Consider the following 22,555-nt stretch of genomic DNA (forward strand, 5'->3'; position numbering starts at 1 on the left):
ATCAGTTACCACCTAACAGACACTGTACTAACGATGTGAATTTTATAGGCGTGCCTGTTATTGCAGTAATATCTTTACTAAAAAATAAAATAGACAAGAATGTATACTTGTTTGGACAAAAAGTGGGAAACTTTATAATGTTAACCGCTGACATATTTTTCGTCTATTGACTTTTAAAACTTTCAGCTGTGAAGGAAAGCCTCGTAATAGTTGACGTTTGTAGTACGCATTGCTAAATCATCATCGGGTAATCAACTACCGTGCCTTGAAGAAACAAAAGGCAAAAGTTTAATGCTCTAAGGTTGCTGGTTTACTTTGAAAATATCATGACAAATTCTTTTGGTTGGTGGGCTATCCTCATTGGATTTCATACAGGTTTGATAATAACGGGGGAAAGGCTTCCTAAAGCTGGGTGTAAAACAAAATGTGAACACGTGCAGTGAGTGTGTGTTGAGATAATCAGAATTATACTATTTTGAATTGCATGGTTTTAAGCAGTATTGTTATCACACGCCTATTAACGGACAACAATGGTACGGAAATGCATGTAAGATTTTAAATCTCATGGTCCCAGTTGAAGTTAGTTTTGTTGTTAGCCTAAAATAAAATCCAACCGTTTTTTTTGCTAATGCACGAGAATAACACACTAACAACACACTGTGTTCATTATTGTGGCCGATGGTATGTTCTGTTTATCACGTGACAGTTCTCAAGAATGCTAACTCCTTTAAGCCTATGAGCTTTGAACCTAAGCTGTGGTTCTTACTGTTGATACCAACACCATTACCCAAGGGGTCCATATCGTATAATAATTCAGTAGGTTACAGAAACAGCGTGTATTTGTGTCTGAGGTTTGTAGCGCATGACATTTAGGGAACATTTTTAGAAATTCGAAAGATTATGGAGACTTGGAAATTATTCAAAGAACAAGCCCCTGTAGCAGGTTTTACACGAGCTCATTATGATGGTAACACAAATTTAGGGCTCTGTCAACCTCATAAGGATTTTGAATGAACATGGAAAAAATGTCAACCGGCCAACCCTGTAGTAGACTAGTGGTATTCGCACGACAACCATTTAACTGGGGTCCCTCGCTTTATTTTAGCATGGTTGTAAAATGTAGCAATGTTGACAATAATATTTTAGAAAACATTGTTGTCCTTTCACACGAGGTAAATTTTGTAAAATTGTACAACCATGCTTCACTTTAGCGAGGGACCCTTGCTAAATAAATTTCTCTCGTATGAAAGGGGCTTTACACGACGTCAATGTTCGCATTTCTGAGCCTATACACGTCACTTCAACTCAGAAGGAGTCCTTAAGCTTCTATTTTACTTTATACACGACTCATAGTGAGAGAACAGCGCCCTCAAGGATGATTCAAACTATATTGTTGATCCCAATAGAGGGCGTTTCGTTGGTGCTATACATTATTCAATTGCGAGGCATCTTCCTGGGTGCACAGTGTGCATGAGCAGGAGGCAGCGGACTTATACGTTACACTCTTCTGTTCGTTGTTTTCACATGCGAGGATCACGATTACCTACAAAAAGATCAACAACAATGAAGAAAGTTTGTGTTTATCTCGATTTATTAGGATACAAAAAAAAAAGCACACCGAAGAAAGACACTTGAAGAGATTGTAAACTATAGGAATGTGTTGGGAAACACACAAACTTCTCATTCAGGACCAAAACGAAACATTTAACTTGACAATAAGATTTTTTTTAAATTTGTACACTTCCCGAAAAAGGGAAGAGAAGACATAAGCATCTTAAAACAAGCAAACAAAACACAACAGGTAAAATAACCCAAACCCCTAAACAGAAGTACAATGAAAACAGTTTTAACCATTGGTAAAACAAAAATAGGAAAAGTTAGTTTTAATACTTCCTTTAACCAAAGAAAGACAACAAACAAATCATCCGAAAGAAAACAAACTAACAAACCGAAAAAACAATACCCTAAACTTTAAGCCTCCACATCTGACGTCACACTTCAAGGCACATGAAACCTGTCAGGGTTCTTAAGGATGTTTGACCTCGGTTTATTTCGCAGTTTAATCCTACGTACATGTTTTACATTATAAAACAACATTACATGTGTGACTAATACACGTACGTACAAGCACATTATGCATGCTGGATGCAGACGACCGAAAGTGCAGCTGACAAACATTCACATCGGACCAATCAAAACACAAATGGAAAGCTAGTATGGTGCCTGTCTTTAGACAGGGGTCCAGTCTACCCTGACCCAAACTCTTACATCGTGTGTATCTCCTATAGCGCAGCAGGTACCACGCGATGAATAGCGTATGTTGTTACTAACGATCTGGTTGAATGTTGACAGCAGTGTGTAGGTCACGCAGTAGCCTCGGCATGCATTCATATCCACCCTAGTCTTATGGCAGCCTGGTATCTGAACCAAGGTAGAGTAACCTGCAATGAGTTGAAGAAGGAAAACAAATCTGCATCAGCATGAGTTGTATATATTGTGGCAGACGGTGGTGTCGCCCCCCCCCCCAAAAAAAAGGTTCCCATATTGACACTGTTTTCCTCTTGTACAGAAGTAGGCCCTACCTCCCTAAAATCCTCTTATGAGATTCAAAGAACACATTTACGGAGGGTGCACCAAGCCACCAAGCCATGCCACGTATCGAGCCCAAAATGTAGTTAATTTGTCATCGTAGAAATAACCGCCTGTGTTTAAATTGTGAAAGCTACTTATGAGAAATCTATGAAACTGCCCGTTCCCCACCCACTGTGAGTTAAATGATGTTTAATATTGCCATTCAATTTGATGTCGGTAAGGGCTGAAGTAAAGTTTCAGTGGTGGTGTGTAGGAGGAGGACTAGGTACTGATTAATAACTGTTGGTATTAAAGCTACTCATGAAATGGTCGTCGTCCCTATTGTCCAGTGTTAAACCATTCTGTCACCATCTTGGTCATATTCCCTGTATCCAAAAGCAGTAACGGATGCTAATACAAAAATGAACCAGACTATTTGGCCTTCCGGCCTCGGTTTTGGTTACATTGATTTGAATGAGATGGAATCAAGGTGGCTGCACCATTATAAAGGTCTTTTGTCTTTTTGCCACTGCCAAAAGTTCACAACTGGTTGAACTAAATTCTTATGCATGTTTTCATTTCTTTCTAGACTACAATATTGGCAGCATCCTAAAGGAAGAAACAAAGAGCTGCTGTAGGTTTTTGTCATCACAGTCTCGCACTTTGTTCTGACATAAGTAGCGATGAAAAATATATTGATGTCCACTTTACACAGTGTAGTAAAGTTTGTCTGACTTTGACTGTCACTCGGCTTAATACTGTGTGACAATCTAAAAAGGCATATAATGGTACTGAAACATTAGCGAGGCTTGAGTTCGGCGAGGATGAACGGGGAAATGTGCACGGATCGGGTTATTGTTCATTAGATCGTTACAGGTAATTCTATAAGAGTCGACGACGGTTGGGTAGAAATGAGAATGGCAGATTCAATCTCGGCAAAAATATTTATATTTGTGAGTCAGAGAGAGGGGAGAGGTCACTATAAGGAGATACAGCCTTGGTGTTATTAAAGTTTAATTAGATGATAAAGGTTGATTTTTCAAAAGCTCGCTAAAAAGTGCATGCTTTTGAAAGTTCCTCTCATTAAATACTGAGTCAGATACTTGAAGGCGTTGTTTTAAGGTTTTTAAAGGTTGCAGTCTGCTATTAAATTATGACTCCTTGTTTATTTACATAATACAAGCAGTATAAACACCAAGCAAGATGAAAATAGGCTACCTTAAAAAGTATACACTCTGTAAAGTTGCCCTCATCTGAATGTGTTTCTGTGCTCACGTTTTGTGTTGAAAATTTGAGGTAACTGTGCGAATCTCACTTTCTTTCTTCATTCGGACATCAGCCTTGTGGGTATACGAAGTAAACAGGGACCTTAATGAGATGAATCGGGAACCAGTAAATGAAACTGAAAGTGACGCTGACTTCTTGTAGACGTGCTTCGTGCTTAATTTCCACCGCACTTTTTTTTTGCGAAACAACAAACGCAATATCACGGACAGAGAGAAAGTCGCGCGGTGTGATTGAAAGCCTGTAGGTTTGACGAGGTGTGTGCAGGCAGGCTGTGGGTTTACACACACGCAGCTCTGGGCTTTTCCAACAACATGTCACATTGACCGAAATCAATCACGATTTTACCGCGTTCGGGTTGCGCCAACGGAAGTTGGTTTAATAGTCGATCAATCTCACCCTGATTGAATAACCGAATAACCGAGTGACCGACTTGACAGAGAATGAGGGGTGGGGCAAGAAGGGGGAGGCAGTAATTGTAAATATTGAAATATTGGGTCAGAATACTTTATGTTGTTTACCAGTGGAGATCGAGATCACGATTATGAAGGTAGGGTCTTCTGTTTGTTCATTTACAAGTAAGCAGTAAAAAGCACCACTCAAGGTTGCGATCACTTTAAACATTCACTCAAGTTATGTATGTGCGAACACTTTGACATGACCTATACGGAATCCGTTAGATGCGTCCGAGTGGCTTCGGAAGTGGATTTGGCTGGTGTTTCAGCTGTAGCCTACGGCCATAAGTAGCCGAAGTCGCTTGGTTTGAATGGACATAATATACTGATAAAATCATGTTAGGATGATCAAGTGGAGAAGAAACTAAAGAAATGTTTAACAAAAAACTCAATTAATTTGGTTGGAGTTGGTATCACCCTATAAAGACTTATTTGTTCGGATAGAATGACCAGTCATTGCTCATTGTTTAAAGGTGATGTCCTTTCATTATTTGGTTCCTGAGAGGTGATTTAATTCAGATCCTCTAGTTTTCATTCAGTACATCATACAACTACCTTGTACACTTCAAGTTCGATAGTCACGTCTTCGTGAAAAAACACACCGAAAAACAGTTTAATTAGGTGATTTTGTGAATAATCACGTCAAGTTTATATCGACCCCCCAACTCCCTCGTGGTGCTCGGTTGATCTCCAGCCCCACCCCCACGAACTGGCAGGACCAGTATGGTCGATAGAGTCCGAGCACGGGGAAGCAGGAGGGGGTGGTCAAGGGGGATGCAAGGGGCGGTTATTTGAGGGAGTCTTCAAACGCTATATTCTCTCTGGTTTTTAGAATGATTGAACTCTGCAATCAGTGATATTTCAGAGTGAGCTGGAAAATGTAAGAAAATGCAAATCTCGTTTAAAAATAAAGGCCTAAAATGTTTTAAAAGTTATATTATTATAAAGGAGAGAAATAGAACCTACCGACTAGATGGCATCCACTCCTCTCCCAATAGGGTCTTTGCTGGGCCGTGGCAAAAAGAGAACATAGACAAACAGAGAGCGACATCAACGTCAAGACAACCTTGCACCACTGCATCGTGTAACCCAACAGCAAGACGGGTCTCTGTATAAAGAACACAACAGCAGTCAAAGAAGAATCAAATGAAGGCGATTTGAGTTTGTCACGAAAACTCAAGATTGACGACTCATTTATCAATTTTTAGTTCCCCGGTTTTTGTTATACACACAGTATTAATAGAGATGGTATGGAGGCGATCTAAGTCGATGTTTGAGGGGGCCTGTGTGCAGACTACGCCCGCGGTACGTCAATCGATTCACGGACTGGTAAACCCGGAAGTCTCTCTGACTGAGAGGTCTGTATAACCGTCATCCACCGTCAGTTGGCGATCGCAAACATTGGGATCCGGCAAAGTACGGAGCCATTACAATTTCGTCACGTAAGAGAGAAAACCCAATGTCAACACCGTGGTTTTATAATGAAGCTTTAAAAAAAGGTGCACCAATCTACTACGGGCATAAATGTTTAAGTATTTTGGTCGTAGTTAACCGGATGGCCTCAGAGAACGGCGAGAGGGAAACTCTCCAACCATAGAATTGAAGCCCATTAATGATCAACTTTTTATGCTGGTAATTACCTTCTTGGAAATTCAATATTTGTGACCCTGTATTGGGATAATGCGGATAATAAATATCTTCAACTTCCACTTAAAATGACAAAAGTCAATGTCTGCTGCAATTAATCATATCATAGTGTCAACTTCATACAGATAAAGGGAAGGGCAGCGGCGGCACAACGCAACATTTTCGATGCACAGATCTAAAAATCATGGTCAGTTAAGGATGATTTTACAATAAGTAGGATTTGAAACTTTGCACGGTGGAAATACGATATGGAAAGGTTTGAAAAGCTTTCTCTTGATAACGATCAGAGCATACTGATCGAAACGTCGAGTTGAAACCAATCCCAACTCATTAGAGATGGTCATAACATGGTGTTACCGCACACATTTCCATTTTTCCCCAATAATTACTAATTAAATGCTCTATACTCCGACTCCATCATGAAAACACAGAATACACATTCGTGCTTGTGTGAATTTATGCCACAGCCCTTGAACACAATTTTTATTCAACTGTTCCGGAAACTTTGTGAAAACCAGACACAAAGACAACCAAACCAAAATACGGTAAATGTCATTAATTTGAAGGGCAGCGGCGGCACAACGCAACATTTTCGATGCAAAGATCTAAAAATCATGGTCAGTTAAGGATGATTTTACAATAAGTAGGATTTGAAACTTTGCACGGTGGAAATACGATATGGAAAGGTTTGAAAAGCTTTCTCTTGATAACGATCAGAGCATACTGATCGAAACGTCGAGTTGAAACCAATCCCAACTCATTAGAGATGGTCATAACATGGTGTTACCACACACATTTCCATTTTCCCCCAATAATTACTAATTAAATGCTCTATACTCCGACTCCATCATGAAAACACAGAATACACATTCGTGCTTGTGTGAATTTATGCCACAGCCCTTGAACACAATTTTTATTCAACTGTTCCGGAAACTTTGTGAAAACCAGACACAAAGACAACCAAACCAAAATACGGTAAATGTCATTAATTTGATTATTTTGAACTGATCGGGTATTCGTGCCGGCTAAAGCCAGCAAGTGTGCCAAGCTTCGTTAACTCACCACGTACACTGTAAAAATGTTTTAAAGTTTAAACACAAATGGTACCCATTTTTAAAACATGTTTAAATGATAAGCATGTTTATTATTTTGACATCTGCTTACATCTGCTCACACACAAGAATCTAAACATGGTTAAAGGCACTGTCCACGTTTGGTAATTGTCAAAGACCAGTGTTCTCATTTGGGCTCAATTGGACATCGAAGTTGCGAGAAAATGATGAACGAAAAAACCTTGTTGGACAAATGTGTGTGCTTTCTTACAGGAATAAAAGACTTCTTGCTAAGTCTCTTGTGATTTTTGTGATAAATTACCTCTTTCTCGAAAACTACGTTTCTTCAGAGGGAGCCGTTTCTTACAATGTTTTATATTATCAACAGCTCTCCATTGCTCGTTACCAAGTTAGTTTTTAAGTTAATATTTGTTTTGAGTAATTACCAAACATGTACCTTGCCTTTAAGGCTAAACTTTATGAAAAAAAAGTGGGTACAAAACTTATGCTTAGAAATGTATTGAATATCTAAACACTGTTTTTAGTGTGTACCGTTTTTGATGAAATTAATACATAAAGTCCCTTTTTTCTGTTGGCAAAACTCTTCTTAGTTTGTGTGTGATATCTTATGTTTGCCCATCCTCAGTATGAATGTCCCTGTTTGGTCGAATCGTCTTGAGGGTTTCATCACTCCGATGGTAAGTGCTATTTACACGGCTCTCCAGATTGGATCTGGAGTAGCAAAATCTCAAATCTCCCCAGAGTTCTTGTAACAAAACCTCCCGGATTGGATTAGCCTTTTCCCCATCGCTTATGCCTTTTTTCTTCTTTTCTACCCCGTCAATTGAGCGTTCAGAGTAAAGAATAAAAACCGAGAAGGATAACTTCTCCATTTTCATTTGTCAAAGTGCACCCAAGCGCCGACGACAAAACACTACAGAGCAAACGGACGGAGAAAGGCGCGCCACTACAACAACCATCGAGCATCCTCCTGTACTGTTTGCTCAGTTCTAGACTCAGGGATGCAATCCATCATGGCTGGGGAGATTAGTCTTGGTTTGTGTTTTTTTATTCCCCCCCCCCTCTGTTGGTCAATATTTCCACAGCGCTTGAATCTTTCAATAAAATACACGGTGATATTAGCAACAGGCACCGCGCCTAGCGCCGAGGTGCAGTGGTTAGAGTTATCCTTTGATGTTTGTGTAACAACATGTAATCGATGGCTCATCGCCCCCAATCGGAAGTGACGATTATGTTCCCTCGTGTTCCGTGTTTGTAATTTCATTCAAATAGTACGTACAGGTAACACAGGTTTTATCACTCTGCGGCCTATTTGCAAATCAGATGGTAGAGACTGCATGGTTCAAGATAATAATGAAAACATAGGAGCACTGCACCAAGAAACTATAAATAAATAGTAAACTTGCTGGTACAACCAGTAATTCTCTTTTGTGGGAGTGTTGGCTCTGAAAAGAGCCGATAATGGTATGGACGTTTCGAACAGTATACGCTGCTCATCTTCACAGGAGTACGCACAACGGAGCACACAGTGTTTAAAATTCGTTATCTGCATTTGATTTTGGCGCTCTACAAATGACCTTTGACTGATTGATTGATTGTTTGAACATGATTTACGTTTCAAAGCAAAGTATGCATTAGTTTTTTAAATCATTCGATTGTTTGATCCTTTGTAAATGTCGATTTAATTTAAATAGGTTGTAGCGTTTTGAGATGTCCCTAGTAATTATTTTATGTTATAGCAATTAACCTTTCAGCACAATTCTTCAAAGGTATTTTTCCCTATGCAATAAATATTGGTTCTTGAGGATTTTCCGTTTCTCTAATTGTTTTATACCACCAACCTCTCCCCATTACTCGTAATCAAGAAAGGTTTTATGATAATATTTTGTTTGAGTAATAACCAATAGTGTCCACTGCCTTTAAGGAACACTTGCTCTAGTGTAGGCAATACATTCTTTAAAAAAGCATGTTCACTTCCCCGTTCCCCGGTGCGACAGTCGCCTCCAGGCTGACAACATTTCAAGCTTGACCATTAAATTTAACATTTCAAGCATTTTGGTTCCCCGGCGGTGTAGACCACTTATAGACCGTGTTAAGTGGACTTATTATTATAGGGAAAATAATACTGTTTTAAACAACGATAAAAAATATCTGACGGGTATATAGAGATGATCCTTTTTAGCTACCGGTATTAATCTGTTTATTTCAGATGTGGGGGTTTACATGTTTGTCCCAAATGGATGCAGTTTTTGATTTCAAAACAAACTGACGCATACACACCAACAAGTGCAGTTTACCTCAAGCCCGTGTGCTATTTACGTCTCTACTCTCACTAAGGCTGGCCGACATTAAAGAGGTCGCGTATAGACCGGGCAGTTCATCAACAAACATGCACGTATCAACGAATATTATTGGTCACTTCGGAAAGCAACATGGTGCAAAACAGAACACGAGTTTAGAAGATTATGAACGTTGAAAATAAACAATAATGAAGAAGTGTTGACTGAATTGTGTTCAATACTTTTGTGTTTGGGGAAAACGCACCCGAGGTTTAAAGCGCAATTTGGTGTAGCATTCAACTCGGACAGCGGCTCATTTCACCGTCCCCCCATCCCTCAATTTCAATTCCCTTTTTCACTGTGATGTGTTTTCAACGCCTCAAGGTGACAGCGTGGTGGCGATAAATAAAGTAGCAGTTATAGCACTACAGGCAATACATCACAAAACAAGCGTCTGGGGAAATTTGAATATTATGTCCAATTCCAAACCTTACGATATCTTTTCTTATGAAAGTTTGTTGATACTTTTCTCTGAGCTATTTCAAAAAGGACTCAAATGTTCAAAGGTACCATGTGAATCTAGTAGCACGTGTGAATCTTTATTCATTTTAGCGGACATGACATTGTGTTTTGTTGTTTTTGGCCCGTTTCATGGTTGATGGAGGACATGAAAATCCTGGTGGTCAAGTCGACCCTCATGATGGAGGACAATTTAACGATTTGGTGGCTAAGCGAACCCTCTGATAGACCAGTTTAAACGACGATTTTGTGGTCAAGTCGACCCTCCGATGGAGGCAATCTAACGATTTGGTGGTCAAGTCGACCCTCTGCATTGAGGACAATCTTACAATGTATTGGTCCCAGATTATGCGGACTCGGGCTGGTACAAGTTAGCACTTTATTGTTACACTTTTCTATCATTTACCATTCTTCCAAGTTGCCATACCTTAAACGCAATCCCCTATGGGCTCAGTGCGAAAATGTCATCCCCTATGGGCTAGCTTGGGGAAAATGTCATCATTATCTGACAAAAACCAATCAACTAACTATGTTTGTTGTTATGGGTAGGCTCTAGAGTAAAGGTTATTTTTACTCAAAAATCGAGGGTAACCTGTGGATGAACAAGCCACTTAAATCCCTTTTAATGCGATGGGAAATGCGCTCGCGGTACGGTATTAAAGAGATCAAGGAAGCTCAGCTCAGACCATGGCCGGGCCTGGGGTCTAGAAGATTGAGTGACATACCCAACTTGCTGACCGACAAGAGACAAAAAAACCTGGATTTGTTAATAGTTCAGTTTTTTCTTACAAGTCCCCCATGGGTGCTCTGTTGAACAGTAAGTCCAAGTGAAATCTTCAATGCCCAATTTCCGAGACTGAGCTATGGCATGGGGCCCTAACAGCAACCATTGAGGGCGAGTCAATAAAAAGCAAGATAAAGAAAACTGTCTCAACGTCTTGATCACCGAGAAGCCTTTACGGTGTCTTATATATGCCGGTATATATTTTTTAAGTTTAATTTTTGACTGTCGAAAATTCGACTCCGAGAAATCATCATTTCGACCAGTACAGCCAGACCAGATGGTACCGATGTTCCTCCAGTATCAACGGCAGCTGCTTCAACGTAGAGGCTCGGCCTGGGACTCTAAAGGTTAGATATCGAGTAATTTATTGTATATAATTGTTATTTTAGATGAATTTAATCTGTCGTCCACAATGGCATAGGCCTACTTTAGTACAGCTAGGGTTGCACATTCAATGCATATAATAACTAATCAATTATTCATTGTTAACTATGCATAGAGTAATGTGTTGTATACCTCCATGCTGTAATTACGCTATGAAACTACAGGGACAATATATGATGTTTAATTCATGTAACTTTCCTAGACAAACGTATAAATTTAATGGACGCTTTCTTACCTACGAACTCTCCTGATTTAAATTTACGAAGACAATATTTTGAAACTACACATGCTATTTTATTTTCGTTATGTTAACGTTCACTGTCCTTGGTACTGATCAATATTACGTAAAACAATTTACTTACTCACCAAAAATTGGTAGATTACAACACGCCTTTTTTGCTTAAATCAAAACTGCATCCCGGGCGATATAACTTCAAAACCGAATTATAAAGGAACGCGGTAAATACAAACACCTTTTGTTTTCAGGAATTCATGACACACGTGAGATCTTGTTTGTGTCTGGAACTCCATGTATGTGTATGTTTAGTGTAACCTTAACATACAAACTTAAATATTTAAGTGTAACGACTCACATCGTTATAAACAAATTTTCCAATCTCAAACTTCTACAGGTTTTGTCAGTTTAGTGGGGGATTAAACTGCAACTGTATTGTTAGCAAAAACCAACTCTATAATGTTCGTTTAATACTTGTACAGTGTATTGTTAGACTTTGCTTTCCTTCACCATTCCTGCAAGTTGCTATATAGTGGATAACGACTCACGCCGTTATAAACGACATTCCCTTTACTATGTTGTTAATTCAGGGGATGGTTGGTACACTTGACTCATATAGAAGGTCGGGGAGGGGGGGGGGAGTGAAGACGCTGTACAAGCCTGTGAACCTTTGATGCTTTCTATACTTATACCCGGATCAGTTACCGGATACGTACTTCTCAATTTCTGTATCGAGACATCATCGTCAAGCTTGGAAGTGGCTTATAGGAAGCCTGCTACAGCATTCTAAATTAAATCATATACAGAGAATGGTGGATAGATGAGAGCACGGTGATGTGGAATAAGGCCCAAGTAAAAACAAATACCAGTTGATCGTCCGGGTTTTTCCAAAAGAGGAGGATGAGTGCCTTTTTATTTCTTTCAAGCATTTTAACTCAAACTGGCCACCAATTCTTTATTTTAAAGTCACTACTTATGTTATGAGTAGGCCTACTTACAAATGGTTAAGTTTAATGAAAAAAAACCACACAGAAAACTTGTCGTTATGAAAAGACAAAACAGGAAAAAAAGAAAAAAGATGGCGGCCTCAAAAAAGGATGAGGGAGTGGACGACCATTTTTGTTTTGCCTAATGTCACACACATCTTTAAGTGCCTCCATCCACGGAAACCAATCTGTCACAACCACTTTATTTTCTCCGTCGGAAGTACTACATGCCCGCAGGTTTTGCCGGCAAAAAAAAAAAAAAATCCACCTGATTGCGACAACCAATTTGTCAGATGACGAGGTATGAGTGTCCCTGTACAGTAGATTCTATTTCTTTAAGTGTTAAGATGATCGTTAAAGTGAAGGTTTGTTACAAAATGTCATTATTTTTCAATAAAAATCAAAATAACAGAGAATCATAACATTTGTATATATATATTACCATTTAGTTAAAAATGTATCAGTTTTAATTGGACATAACAAATCAAACTGAAAAAAAACCTTCTTAAACCAGAAACACACCTTTTTTACAAGTAGTTTTACGAGTACTTTTCTCGGAGTTTACGTCCAAAAAATAAAAACAAATGTCCACAAGACTCAGCACTGCTATTAACACCGATTGCCCTTTTGAAAAATAAAAAAATACCAACAAACACAAAATAAAAACAAAACAATTAGTCTTATGCCGTTTCCAGGAATTATCCACCCCAACAATATTTCTCAAAGTGGAAAACACATTAGCTGACACCAGCCAACAACTGCCACGTTGTCACCAGTCATCAGCCAAGCAATATTAAGAGATGACTAACAAACTCTATTGCCACTTAAATGGCATCTCCGTCCACTCATGAGGTCGTGCAATAAGAAGACGCGCTTCAACACTTCTTCGTCAGATTTTGTAGCAAAATCCCTTTGATTGATATTCCTTAATTCAATACTAGAAAATACAAAAAAAAAATGAACCAATGGAGGTGGTAGCACTTAAAAAGACTAACCAACCAGTTTAAAAAAAAATGATGTTGTTTTCGTAGCACCAACTACTTCATCAGATGCAAATGAAGGGGGGCCAGCCATTTCATGTATTTTTGAATAAAGTAACGGGTGAAGTATTTTTTGGTCACTATTTTATGTGAACATTTGCATTTTGAATCCTTGGTTCCGGCGTTGATTGATACCATTGGAAAATGGTATCTCCGTGTTTTGAATTAAACGTAATACAGGCTGACCTCCATGCATAAATTGGTAAAGATTGTAATAGACTGTGCAGGCCTTATTAAAGGAACACGTTGCCTTGGTTCGGTCTAGTTGGTCTTTAAAAAGCGTTTGAAACCGTTTGTTATAAAAAGCATTTGGTTTCTTGTATTGTACATTGATTAAGTTCATTTTTAGGGTCCTTGACTTCACAACCATAATGAATAAATGAAATAATTTGAAATGAAATGATAGACATAAAGTCAACCAGACCAAAACTCATCACGAAATTTTATGAAAATATTCTTATGTTTTTTTTTCTTCGGTTCAAGGATCTAAGCCAGGAAAGATCCACATGGACCAAGGAGCAGCATACACATCCATAGTCATGGTCACGTTGGTGATGATGTGGGCATGCGCACTGGCCATCAACCCCGTCACCACAACGAATTGTTACGTGCACACCGCTATGAAGCATCTAGTGGAAAAGCCTGGTTGCCGGCCGCACGAACTGGTGGTGTTTGGATGTTGGGGACGATGTGATACCAACGAGGTGATTGATTCCAAAGAACATTTTTATTTGCTTTTGTTTACTTACTCCATTTAGCACAATAATTAAACCACAACGGGGAAATGACTGAAGGGAAAATGACTGGGTAAATTTGGAATAATTTGGGGTTGAACAGAGACAAGTTGATAGAGTGGATTTGAACCAACGACCTCTGGGGTAACGTGACGGCGCCCTACCAATGAGCTAGCTAGACGTCTCTCTTAATACTTATGCATGAGTACGTCACAATTCTAACCCAAATCGAGGTCATTTTGGGTAAGAATTATGACGTCATGCATGAATATTATGAGAGGCGTATAGACCCATATTGGTGGTCTCCCCTATTTAATTAAAAACATACAACCGCTTTGTTACATGTATGATGTAATTCATGACCAAATAGCAGATCGTTTATACCACAGGCAAACACACAAAGTGAGCCTACCACATTATCTTTATTATGAGTGGCCACTTTGTTTCTATAAACAAAGGTCGTTGATCGCTTCGACAGCGGCTACGGCCGGGTTGCTTATAAGCCTTAGCCGTATCCAAACTCGCTTGATCAGAACACTGTCTAATGTAATAGTCTAAATCTAGTCATGGCTTCCAGAACAAGCCAAGTTGACGAAGAATCCCAGCGTCCAAAAACGGCACCTTATTTTACGCGATCGCAGTTTTCCAGGCACTTAATGTTATAATAGTTGAGTCCATGTTATTTAATGGCTCAATGTGCAAAAACCGACATGACAACGAGTCGTAAACCAATATTTAAGTTTTGCCTTAGGCATGAAACAACAACAAGACGTTTTCAGTCATGAACGTGTTTTTGCAACGTTAATCCAGCTCACCTTATTAATCACATTTCGTGTTCAATTAAATTGTCCCAACTGCCACGAGACATGTATTAACAACAGTGTCAACCAAAACAAACCACACAAGAGACCAACACACACAAACGAACACACAAAAGAAGAAACTAAATGAAATAATAATTAGACAACAGCATCAGAGTCGTCAAACCAACGCACTGGTTGTCAACTTGGGGCCCTCCGTCTTCCTGCAAACATTGGTTTTTATCTTAATTACTACCAAAGGTTATATTAACAAGAAGCATATAAACAGACTTCATGGAAATTTATGGATATATCGCTTGAAATACGTCCACGATTATTCAAGACAAAATCATGGGAAAAGGTTACACCTTTGTACTTTTGTACGTCTGAGGTTTTTGGTTACACAAATAAACCAAATGGGAACCGCTGTGGACAAAACACGCGCCCCTTGTATTTATAGAAGTACTGAAAGTGCTATGTGACTGTAGTTGCCATACGTGGGTTGGTTTGATATTTACACATGTTTTTCCGAGAAAAAGAAAAGAGTGTACGGATAAATATTATGGCAATTTGCAAAGACATAACCCAACGTGCGCACTGCGTGTTTTAAACACGCATTTTACTGGAACACGTAGGAATTGAGACAATGTGGCGCCACTGTTAAAATATTTAGCTGTCTCGCCTGCATCTAAGACATGTACACGACTTTCAAGTTACTTCCACAGGATAAAAACGTCCCTTAAGACGTTTATCATTATGAATCTTAATTTGATTATTCGATCTAGATGTGAGTTTAAAACAAAATCCATATAATTATGCACTACTTTTATTTTAGATTCAATTAATTTGGCTCGTGTCACGTATATTCAGACCAATTTCATGCACTTAAGTTAATTTCTTGGAATAAACGAATTGTGGTCATTAACGCTAGTAATTGCGAGAGAATTCGGAAAGCCATCTTGCCATTCGATATTACTGCATCAAGCTTGTATTCTGAATAGGGGGGCCTACGTGTAATATTTCCAGTTCGTCTTGATAAATTGACCTGACAAGTTCGTTTAGTTCTTACTGCAATCCTCCTAAAACCCTAGCGCTAGGTATTAGAGACCCATGCCCCGGCCTCGTTCATACCTCGCACAAATCACGAAACAGATTAAAAACCAATTGAGCAGCCCCCCTTTTTCAGATCAATAAACCAGCCTCTTGTCAAAAAGGGGGTGAGTGTACTAATGTTTTCCGTATACGAGGTCTGCATTGAATTTCCTCTATTTGTGACGGTGTTTGGAGGTACCGTGATTGAAACTGTTTTTTAGTGGGGAAGGTTTTTATTGCATACCATCGATTGTCGGTTTTGATACCACAATAGTATTTCTATATGGGTTGTTGAGGCACTTCATGGTGAAGTCGGTTTGCATGACACCATGTGTATACATCTACTTTGCTGTGTAGATTTATCCCACGAGAATCCGTCTTGATATTTATTCCACTCCCGCGGAGTAGATTTCGGAATTTGGGAGATCACTTAGTTCTCAAAAGAACTGTCCTACTTATGAACACAGGGGTGGAACTTAGGTTTTGAAAATGCGCACGTGTTCCCACAATTTGGTTTGAAAATAAACAAATGAATACTCTAAAAATGTCACTCACAGTTGGCGCATAATGGATAAACAAAAACCTCACTGAAATAGGTCCAATATAATCTTTTATTTTAAACCAGTCAGCTAACTTGAATTGAGATTTTTTCCTAAAAACTACAGTAAGCCTTTACCGTAAGAAAGTTTTGTGATTGTTTTTGAATCCTCCGCCAGTGTAACCGAACGCGTTTTTTATTCTTATTCTATTCATCATATTCTCCCTAATCTTTTGTTGCATGGTGGTGATGTATACATCCCAAAGGCCCATTCATTAAACCACACCCACCCCTTTCAGTAAATACATCACATTAGTAGATTTTATGTCACTTTATTGTGGTTATTAACTTCGAAAGATCCCACGATGTAGCTTCAGTTTAATATCACACCTCTTTGATTTATCATCGTACAGTCAAAGCTGTCAGACGCCTACTTAATCAAGAAATTGAACCCTTCTTGTCTTTTTAACAGCCCACGTGTTCTTTTTGTTTTACGCGGGAAAGCAAGTATTGTCGGCAGACGAATAGCAGTGCACAAACGTTTCTGTTGCTACATTGTGTACTCTCCACTCCATTACAGCTGCGTTGTTGGCCAGCACTATGGTGTGGTCTGGAGTTTATGGAAGTGACTAAAATTAGAACACGGATTTTGAAAACACATCATGTACTCTATTCAAACTGTAGGAACTGTATGAACAATTGGGCGGGAAACGGGACACCTAATCTGACAATCTGCCCTACTTTACACGGCAGCTTCCCACACTGTTATAATATTTTAAAGCAGTTTTGGCGGCATTCAAACACACAATTCAAACATTACAGAGTCACATGCAAAGTTATTTTTATTTAAGGCGGCTGCTGAATAGCCACTCGGACTGTCCACTTATATGCATTGCCATATTGAATTCCCACCAATAATGCGTTGATATCACTTTGCAGACATTGCAAAAAGGGGAGGTGAGGAGGTGTTTCCTGATCATGTTTTGTTTTCCACTTCTTTTCATAAACTACGGCAGGTACACTGCAAAAACCGGGGAGTTTAGAAAAGGACACCATCATGGGTGTCGTCACATAAATACCGAAGAAAGAATTCAAATAAACATCGAATGATGTTAAACAGATATCTATATATTTGTTTTGTTAACCTAAACGAAACAACTATATTGGTGTTATTTTAACACCCTACCTAGCATTTTGTACTCTCTCTTTGGAATGCTATCTATATATATGTGACAACACCAACGGTGTCAATATTAACACCGCAGTTTGTGCAGCGCACTACCTAGGATTGAAAAAAAAATAGTACATTGTAGAAAACTAAACAACCGATGAGCGAAATAACAGTTTCCACTCAAGATCGGAAGGAAAACAAATCACAAATGTGTCATAAATTTTGTTCTACTAGCAATTACTGTATTTTACTACCCATTGAGTCATTGATACGTTGATTCCAACACCGTGCCTGTAGATTGAAACATACCAGAGTATAGCGATACCACGATAAACCGTGTTAAATGTCACATCAATATGTTTTATATCACATCCGAAACGGTACAAGTTTCCCCTGTTCGAATTCCAAGCCATTTAGTCATGTCAAATAAATCCATTGATATACCGTGTCCCGAATATAGATAACATATTTAACTCGAAATGGGAAGGTTTATAGTCTACATAACCAGTTTAATTTGTCCATAGATTTGTTGTCAACTGGACAGGTATAAAATGTCTACGTTGAAGATTTTGTGTCAATTTTTATTACAAAATACTATGAACAATTTTAAGAGCATAACTACGAGATTAATTTTCAACCGCCTTTGTAGAAGTATCAAGGGAAGTGAAGGGACTGTGATCTATACAAAACAATCGGGGTTGAATTACTGCTTCAAATAATGTACTTTGAGCATAAAAGTCACAAAAAAGGAGTCACTTTTGGTTTATGTGTGTACAAATCATATGAGACTGATAATACGAAGAGTTAAAGAGACAATCGATCAAAACAGATGCTCAAATTACACATTTTATAAACAGTATTTGTGTTATGCACACCGCACTTTATTATTGTCAAATGAGAGGGTTACAAAGTCAGTGCCGCTTTAAAGTTAGGGTATAAGAGACCGTATTATGCATTGACGTCATCAAGCCGCCATCTTGTAAAACCAACGTACAATGGAAAACGAACATGTACGTATACACGCGGCGCTAAAGGATGGGCCAATGAACAACCTTTTTTTGCCTCGGAGCCGAGGGCGCCCTACTCCGATGACGTCATGCGCATGATGGTTATAGGATGAATACGTATGGCTACATGCTATGCTTCCCCCTTTAAGTTGATAAGTTACAGCGTTAGCATCTGAAGCATGTATACAAAACAACTATACATTCCTTAGTATCGCGATGTCATCTTTGATCCTTCAATGGTACGACATACTCTTGACTATCGAATTTTCAACCCCCCAGCGCTTCTGGAAACGGTATCCTTCGAAATGATTTTGTGTCCACTATAATCTGTCAACGTTTTCTCGAAAACTATGGCACTTCAGAAGGAGCCGTTTCTCACAATGTTTTATACCATCAACCTGTCCCCATTACTCGTCACCAAGAAAGGTTTTATGCTAATAATTATTTTGAGTAAATTACCAATAGTGTCTACTGCCTTTAAATCAGAGTCGTGACTGTATGATCGGGGTGTTCATATCGGACACTGCTTGTTGTGGGATGCAATGAATGAATCAACAGGTTTGTCAGCATTCACACTAAGAAGTCAGAATTGACTCTGACCCATTCCTGGGTCAGGCTGATCCGTAATCTGTGTCAAAATTACCATAGAAAGGGCCAAACTGACGACGCAGAATCCGGTTTAGATATTTTTTAACCACTTAACGGGTCAGCCTGAACCGTAGGTCAGGCCTCATTTGATACTTAATACAGGCCAGTTATGACCGGGAAGATTTGAGAGTGTTGCGTCTTCTATCTTTGTGAAATTCTACCAAGGTTCAACAGTTCCATTCAGTTACTCCAATGGGACTTGTAACGACTACACGCACAACCATAAACACGAACCACTAACACATCACGCCAATTAGACACTAGACTCTGGCATTCAATAAATAACAACTTCTTTACAAGATGCAGTGTTGCTTTCATTAACAATCCTTTTAAAGTTATCAAATGATTTATAGTTTGAACGCAGCTGAGGGGTTTACCAAGGTCAAAGTGATGTTACAAAGAATATCATCAATAAAATATAATTTACTTTGGCACTATAGAAAGGAAGCACAAAACCGTGTAACAATCCGTCAAACGAACATGGTTAATTCATTCATAAGGTTTATACGAATGCCCATAGTAGGCCTATATACCCAACAAATATACTGAAAATATATACTAGCATAAAAACTTACTTGGTACCGAGCAAGGGAGAGTTGTTGATGTAAATCATTGTGAGAAACGACTCCCTCTGGAGTAACGTAGTTTTTGAGAAAGAGGTAATTTGATTGACTAAATTGAATATGAAAAAGACTTCAGGCCTGAAGCCTTTTCACACGTGCAACAAATGATTGTACAACTACGCAGTTTTGGTTTTTGAAATAAAAACCAAGCATCCTTGCCCTAAGTTCTAATTTTGTTTCAATGGCAACTTTAACAAAGGATTTGAATTGTACAAGATATTACCTAATAAGCAAATGACATTGTTGCACAAATCGCTATTGGTACTTTTTGTTATTTTCAAAACTTTTATCTCAACATAATTTTAAAAGAAGATTTGATTTAATTTAGTTTTTGAGAAAGAGGTAATTTGATTGACTAAATTGAATATGAAAAAGACTTCAGGCCTGAAGCCTTTTCACACGTGCAACAAATTTTTTTATTTGCATTTTTTATTTTTTGTACAACTACGCAGTTTTGGTTTTTGAAAAAAAACCAAGCATCCTCGCCCTAAGTTCTAATTTTGTTTCAATGGCAACTTTAACAAAGGATTTGAATTGTACAAGATATTACCTAATAAGCAAATGACATTGTTGCACAAATCGCTATTGGTACTTTTTGTTATTTTCAAAACTTTTATCTCAACATAATTTTAAAAGAAGATTTGATTTAATTGAGAAAAATAGCTGTTTTCTCGTTTTGGAATACGCGAGTCTAAATATTATGTTAAACCTCTCTACTCCTGACCAAACCTTTTGAACGAAACACAACAAGTTTTCCAAACCTATTGGACGAGATATAACAAGTTTGGACCATATTTGTTGAACCAAACTTTATTTTGATCTCCACAGGTTCCTTCGTTAGATCCCCCATTCGTAGAGGCCTACCATCCAGTGTGTACTCTCACCAACTACGAGGATGTAAAAGTCAAGTTACCAGACTGCGACCCCGAGGTTGACCCGACCTACACGTACCAAAGCGCCTTATCCTGCGGCTGCGCCAACATTGACGATTCGAGTACTAAGTATAGCTACAGGCCGGACTATTTTGTGTCAGAGAAGTAGATAGTTTAAACATCATAGATGAAGGTCTATAGAATTGGGTTACAATAAGTTACCTGAAAGTCATTAACCCTCAGTAAAGGGCAGACAATGAGTAGCACCACTTTGTGCGGACAAACAATTAGAAGTCAAAGGGCCAACCCCATTGTTAATTTGTTCTAAAATCCTTTGTTCGAAACACTTACGATTGTTTTAGAACCAGTCTAATTCTGTTATTGTTTAACAATCCATGACACCTGAATCTAATGGTTCTTTATGGTTTCTTGTCCCCTTTCTTACATTATAAAACGAACGTGACTCTCATACATCACACTGTCAATACATGTCGAACAAAAACAATAAATAACGAAGAACACGAATTTTGGAAAACTAGTTGATGATCATATTGTTTAAACAAAATTAGAAATAAATAGTAAATAATAAAGAAAGTGTGAGGTTGGGGTTACTCATTCAAGATGCGTCATTGCAATTTAAGTGTATCTCGCAAAATTCCACTTTATTATTCATGAAGTCGATTTAAGAACCCTACCCTATTATAAAGTTGGCGTGACAAACCTTGGCCAATGTAAAACAATCAACTGAACAAACACTAATGTTTAAAAGACCGTCATATCAACATCATTAATCATCAATGTTTGCTGGATACCACATTCAACCTTCTCTTAAGCAACGGTGATACATGTTGGCTATTCAAGATATGTTCTCACGCTTGTGTCAATTTACATTTTACCTCTGGATAAGACAATTTCAGAAGTTCTAGTTCTAAAGGAAACACCCAATGGTACACCAATTAACATTGAGAAATGGTTTGGCAACATTGTTTCGTTACCCCACTAAGGCTATGCTGCCCATTTAACTCAAGCCCAAATTATCATGCAAATACTCTCTGACTCAGTAGGTTATACACCAAGTCAGACTTGACCCGGACTTGACCCGATCTGGGTCCCGTTGGGCCTGATACCATATGGTCAGTATGACCAGGAATCTGTTTCAAAGTTACCCACAAATGTATTGGTCAAACTGATGCAGAATACAGGTCAACATTTTGTTTTGGTGAAAAATTTCCGGGTCAACCAGACCCAAGCACGGGTCAAGTCCCCTCTGACCCGGAATCCAAGTCAATTCTGACAGGAGTTTTTTTTTAGTGTTTGTCAGGCAGCAGACCTAAAATCATTTATTGTAATAATGCCATGAAAGACACCATACAATTTGTCAGTTTGATTAGCGAATTTGTGGTCAACAATTACAATTTGGTTGTGTTTTAACGGTAGGATATAAAACGAAGATGTAACTCGTCATCATTTAGACTGGAACAGTTAAACGTATTCCAAGTAATTGCTACCAGTACTTAGTACTTAATATTTAAAATTCATGTTATAATTGTTTCGGTAATACTTTGGAACTTGGAAGAATTAAAATAATTTAAAAAGTACAACTCACAATTGGTTAACTTGAGTGACAACTGAGTTAGACAACAATCTATCATTATTGTATCATTGTAATAAAGGAAACTTTGACGGGCTTAAACGATTGTAATATTATTATGAAAGTTGAAGAAAATATGTCAGGATGACATGTGAGGTCACTAACCGATCGCTCAAGATAGTCATCCACAAGCCTTCCCATTCGCTCCTCAACCACTGTATC

General features: G+C 38.5%; 2 protein-coding genes across 2 annotated transcripts; one reads left to right on the forward strand and one right to left on the reverse strand.

Annotated features, from left to right (window-relative positions):
• Window positions 1-1,335: 1,335 nt before the first annotated feature.
• On the reverse strand, window positions 1,336-5,623 carry LOC117291914 (thyrostimulin alpha-2 subunit-like). The gene is made up of 3 exons (XM_033773922.1): window positions 5,277-5,623; window positions 2,269-2,441; window positions 1,336-1,543 (listed from the first exon to the last, which is right to left on the reverse strand). Exons 1-3 carry the CDS (start codon window positions 5,389-5,391, stop codon window positions 1,424-1,426), a joined length of 408 nt encoding a protein of 135 aa, XP_033629813.1. The 5' UTR covers window positions 5,392-5,623; the 3' UTR covers window positions 1,336-1,423.
• Window positions 5,624-10,696: 5,073 nt separating this feature from the next.
• On the forward strand, window positions 10,697-22,347 carry LOC117306966 (gonadotropin subunit beta-2-like). The gene is made up of 3 exons (XM_033791571.1): window positions 10,697-10,959; window positions 13,741-13,961; window positions 20,699-22,347. Exons 1-3 carry the CDS (start codon window positions 10,890-10,892, stop codon window positions 20,909-20,911), a joined length of 504 nt encoding a protein of 167 aa, XP_033647462.1. The 5' UTR covers window positions 10,697-10,889; the 3' UTR covers window positions 20,912-22,347.
• The last annotated feature ends 208 nt before the right edge of the window (window positions 22,348-22,555 follow it).

Source organism: Asterias rubens, chromosome 1 (assembly GCF_902459465.1).
Source record: "Asterias rubens chromosome 1, eAstRub1.3, whole genome shotgun sequence".
NCBI lineage: Eukaryota > Metazoa > Echinodermata > Asteroidea > Forcipulatida > Asteriidae > Asterias > Asterias rubens.

Bases quoted from the DNA above. Each gene is read 5' to 3' on its own strand.
- LOC117291914 (XM_033773922.1), bottom strand. From the start codon at position 5,391: ATGCAGTGGTGCAAGGTTGTCTTGACGTTGATGTCGCTCTCTGTTTGT. The intron at 2,442-5,276 runs GTAGGTTCTATT...AACTCATTGCAG, and splicing joins GAGTGGATGCCATCTAGTCG to GTTACTCTACCTTGGTTCAG. The intron at 1,544-2,268 runs GTAAGAGTTTGG...ATCTTTTTGTAG, and splicing joins CTATAGGAGATACACACGAT to GTAATCGTGATCCTCGCATG.
- LOC117306966 (XM_033791571.1), top strand. From the start codon at position 10,890: ATGGTACCGATGTTCCTCCAGTATCAACGGCAGCTGCTTCAACGTAGA. The intron at 10,960-13,740 runs GTTAGATATCGA...CTTCGGTTCAAG, and splicing joins CTCGGCCTGGGACTCTAAAG to GATCTAAGCCAGGAAAGATC. The intron at 13,962-20,698 runs GTGATTGATTCC...TGATCTCCACAG, and splicing joins GACGATGTGATACCAACGAG to GTTCCTTCGTTAGATCCCCC.